Below are 1,434 nucleotides of genomic sequence, written 5' to 3'. Positions count from 1 at the left end.
CGATACTAACAACACAAACTCAGTGCACATGCTATTCAACGATGAAGCCTACATGTACAAGGAGATGCACCACAGTGATGAAAACAAACATTCAAGCATAGCTGACCAGCGACTTTAACCACGATCTATTTTTAACCATGATCTATTTTTAACCAGACAACTCCGCATGGAGACGCACGCAACATACAAGGAGATCCTTCATAGAACGAGAGAAAGGCGTTTACGTATTGGATTCGTAACAAGCATGCAACACATAAAGGCATCCTTCACAGGGCAAGAGGGAGGCGTATACGTATTGGAATTTGCAACACGCAGGCCATACCCCTTGGCAATGTGTTCCAGCCATCGGCCTAGGCACACAAACGTAAACAACATGATGGACGTCTCAAAGAAATTGGCGGGTGCGTTATCCGCGTCGGTACATATGGCCACGGTGGTGACCAGAAAGGAGTATACGTACGCACAGGACGAGCCCAGCGATACTAGCAGGTCCATGTTAGCACTGTGGTGGAGAGAGTGTATGAACAGGTGAGAGAGTGTATATGAATAGATGAGAGAGTGTGTATGAATAGATGAGAGAGTGTATATGAATAGATGAGAGAGTGTATATGAATAGATGAGAGAGTGTATAAGAATAGATAGTGAGAAGGGTATGTTCGAGTGAAGGATGGCCATCGATTCTGTACTACGTAATATACGTGTAGATGCGTGGTGGGCACCTTTGGATAGTCCGATGAGAAGTACATAGGACTATTTTGCGAGAGGGATATGCATGAGTGAAGCATTGCGACTGATTCGGTACTACACAGTATATGGGTGGATGCGTGTATGCATTTGTGTAGGGTAATCGGGATAGTCTGTATCAGCATGTGTACATACGTAGGTAGAGAGAAGCACAACTATATGTATGTGGCGAGTAGAGCATGTACTCGTGTTCCTGCAGTCTGCATAATACAGCATGTGTATACACAGTAAACCGTTGGTCTGGTCGTCTGCATAATACAGCATGTGTGTGCATAGTAAACCATTGGCATAGTCTCGTGTAGCATAGCAACTCAATGTGTGGTGGAGGACACTTCAATGCATTCGGTGAACAGCGTGTGTACATGGAGCCCTTGTCTGTAGGTAGGTTCTGCATTAGGTAGTATATTAAGCGTGTGTACATGGAGCCCATATGTGTAGGTAGATTCTGCATTAGGTAGTATATTAAGCGTGTGTACATGAAGTCCTTATCTGTAGGTAGGTTCTGCATTAGGTGGTATATTAAGCGTGTGTACATGGAGCCCTTATCTGTAGGTAGGTTCTGCAATAGGTAGTATATTAAGCGTGTGTACATGAAGCTCATATCTGTAGGTAGGTTCTGCATTAGGTAGTATATTAAGCGTGTGTACATGGAGCCCTTATGTGTAGGTAGGCTCTACATTAGGTAGTATA

General features: G+C 44.1%; 1 protein-coding gene across 1 annotated transcript in view; it reads right to left on the bottom strand.

The window, feature by feature from the left end:
- Positions 1 to 198: 198 nt before the first annotated feature.
- The window catches only part of SARC_05708 (hypothetical protein), a gene marked incomplete at its 3' end in the record, with an annotated part of 11,914 nt that continues 10,678 nt past the window's right edge, over positions 199 to 1,434 (bottom strand). The window contains exon 13 of the mRNA XM_014300422.1: positions 199 to 502. Within this exon, the coding sequence (XP_014155897.1) occupies positions 199 to 502 (304 nt within the window). The remainder of the gene's footprint in view (positions 503 to 1,434) is intronic.

The sequence above is a fragment of the Sphaeroforma arctica genome (assembly GCF_001186125.1).
Source record: "Sphaeroforma arctica JP610 unplaced genomic scaffold supercont1.375, whole genome shotgun sequence".
NCBI classification, from domain to species: Eukaryota; class Ichthyosporea; order Ichthyophonida; genus Sphaeroforma; species Sphaeroforma arctica.
The sequence above is the reverse complement of the archived record's forward strand: the minus strand, read 5'-3'. Positions and strand labels throughout refer to the sequence as shown.